The sequence below is a fragment of the Trypanosoma rangeli genome, assembly GCF_003719475.1.
Source record: "Trypanosoma rangeli strain AM80 chromosome Unknown Tra_15.4_contig_01006, whole genome shotgun sequence".
Classification (NCBI taxonomy): domain Eukaryota; phylum Euglenozoa; class Kinetoplastea; order Trypanosomatida; family Trypanosomatidae; genus Trypanosoma; species Trypanosoma rangeli.
Genome location: NW_021706751.1, coordinates 269 through 2,213, shown reverse-complemented (window position 1 = coordinate 2,213; position 1,945 = coordinate 269). Strand labels below are relative to the sequence as shown.

Sequence of the window (1,945 nt, the reverse complement as noted above, 5' to 3'; positions counted from 1 at the left end):
TATTTTGTGCTTTTCTGAAAATGACGGGGCCGTTTTGCCGCTTCCGTCTCGGGGTTCATGCGCTCTTTTGGCATTGCGTGCACCGCCAATGGCGCCTATATGAAAAGTGAAATGGGAATTACAGCGGCACACCGCGTGCCCCACTGGAATATAAACGATATGCGGACACCAGGGGCGTGTAAACGGTTGAAACGAATGCGTATATGTCTTCTTTCCTGCAGGCAAAAATGTGTCTGCACGTTTTTGGGGTGCCTGAGATTGACAATTTGGAAGGGGAAAAAGACGTGTTGTTCTTTTTTTTTTGTTCTTCTCTCTATCTCCGTGTGTGTGCGTGTGTGTTTAGAATCGTCGCTAAAGACAAAGACGTTTTATTTTATTTTACTTTGTTTAATTATTTTTTTATTTTCATCAAATTTCCAGTGGTTCACAACTGCCTGGGCTGCAGTTCATTCCCAAGCCTCACCATACTTTTCGCATATTATTTCCGTCCTGCATCTCTGCTGTGTTTGTGTGTTGCCCCTACGTGCTTTGCTATTTCTTTCCTCCTTTTAGTGCGTGCCCGCAGCTACACGCACACACGCGGGACTTATTTACTGCGGTGCAAGTGAATGATTTCTTCGTGGTCAGTGGTGGCAGTGCCGCGTGTGGCTGCTGCCTCCTTCCATGGTGGTGGGAAGAAGAGGGACACGGTGCAGGCGTAAGTGCGCACAGCGGCTCCCTCTTTTTCGTTGCGAGTGCAGGGCGCTGCGTGTGGGGGTGTTGTCTTGAGGCGCGGCCCCATCAGCTACAACGGCGTGGCACGGAGTGAGCGGTTCCTCTTGTTTGCGGTTGCCGCCATGGGTGCGCCCTGCTTGTGCGTGGCCAGCGGGGCGGGTGTTCGCGTTTGGGTGTCTCGTGTTGGATGCGGTGCGGTGCAATTATTTACCGCGGCTGTGGAAGTGAACTGGCGGAGGTGGCTGTGGGTGCTGCCTTTTTCCTCCGTCGTGGGTGGCAGCTGGCGTTGCGTCGCTTTGGTGCGCGGCTCCATCGCCCTTCCCGGGGTTCAGTTGCGTCGTCTTCCCCTTCCTGGGCGGAGGTAAGGGCTGAAACCGAACTCTCTCGCCTCGGCTGCCTCCCCTTCGAAAAGTGGTGGTGGTGGGGGAGAAATTGCGATTTGGTGTTTTTAGGGTACAGCGCGCCAGAAACGAGGGCGCGGAAGAAGCCGAAGCAAAACAAGACAAACGATCAAAGCAACAAACTAAAGGCGCTCCGCCTTCAGCAGGCCAGCGCCACCATCTTCTATGTCGCCGCCGGCTGTGGGCAAATCAGTGGGCGCGGAGACCGAACGGGTTGCAAAACAACCGAGCCAGTGGCTGACCAAAGTGAAGCGCAGGCACCTCAAACCCCCTCAAAGCCAAATTTCGCACGCCGGGCCGCAAGGGGCCCACAGCAGAATAAAATGTGCCCCAGCGCCGCCTCACCCACGCCGCTTCCAAACCACGGCGCCTCTCCCCACCTTGAAACCCTCCTTGTAAAATCCGCCGGCATCGTTGTCTGGTGTTCGCTCCGCGGCAAGGATGGAGAAACAGTGCGGACGTCGCGCCTCTTGCCGAGAAAACCTCGACGCGAGTTCCCCACCCCCCTCTTCCCGGCCAACGCAAACTAGTTCCATAGGGCGCTGGTCCGGGGCGCAGCCGAACTGGCCCGGGCGGGACTTTCACCGTGCGCCACGCCCATACGCTTCCGCAGTGCGTCGCATGAGGCACCGGTCCTCCCGCGGGCGCCCGTATTCCCCGCCCCCCCTCCGCCCGGTGCCCCCCTGCCACTGGAGCGCGCGTCTGGAAGCTTCTCTGGGAGGCCGAAACACAGGCTGCCGAATGGGCTGCACCCGCAGGCGATGGAGCCATTTAGCGCACCTCGAACCCCCCGCGACACCGAAACTAAATAGCCGCTGCGGTTGCCGTGG

The 1,945-nt window shown here is 57.7% G+C and overlaps 1 protein-coding gene across 1 annotated transcript, besides 2 other annotated features; it reads left to right on the top strand.

Annotated features, from left to right (window-relative positions):
• Positions 1–367: 367 nt before the first annotated feature.
• Positions 368–405: a sequence feature (A-rich).
• Positions 406–592: 187 nt separating this feature from the next.
• Positions 593–680: a satellite DNA.
• Positions 681–901: 221 nt separating this feature from the next.
• On the top strand, positions 902–1,645 carry TraAM80_10494 (uncharacterized protein; the record flags this gene model as incomplete). Its single annotated transcript, XM_029387110.1, has 1 exon — positions 902–1,645. The coding sequence occupies one exon, from the start codon at positions 902–904 to the stop codon at positions 1,643–1,645; it is 744 nt and encodes a 247-aa protein (XP_029233050.1).
• Positions 1,646–1,945: the final 300 nt, after the last annotated feature.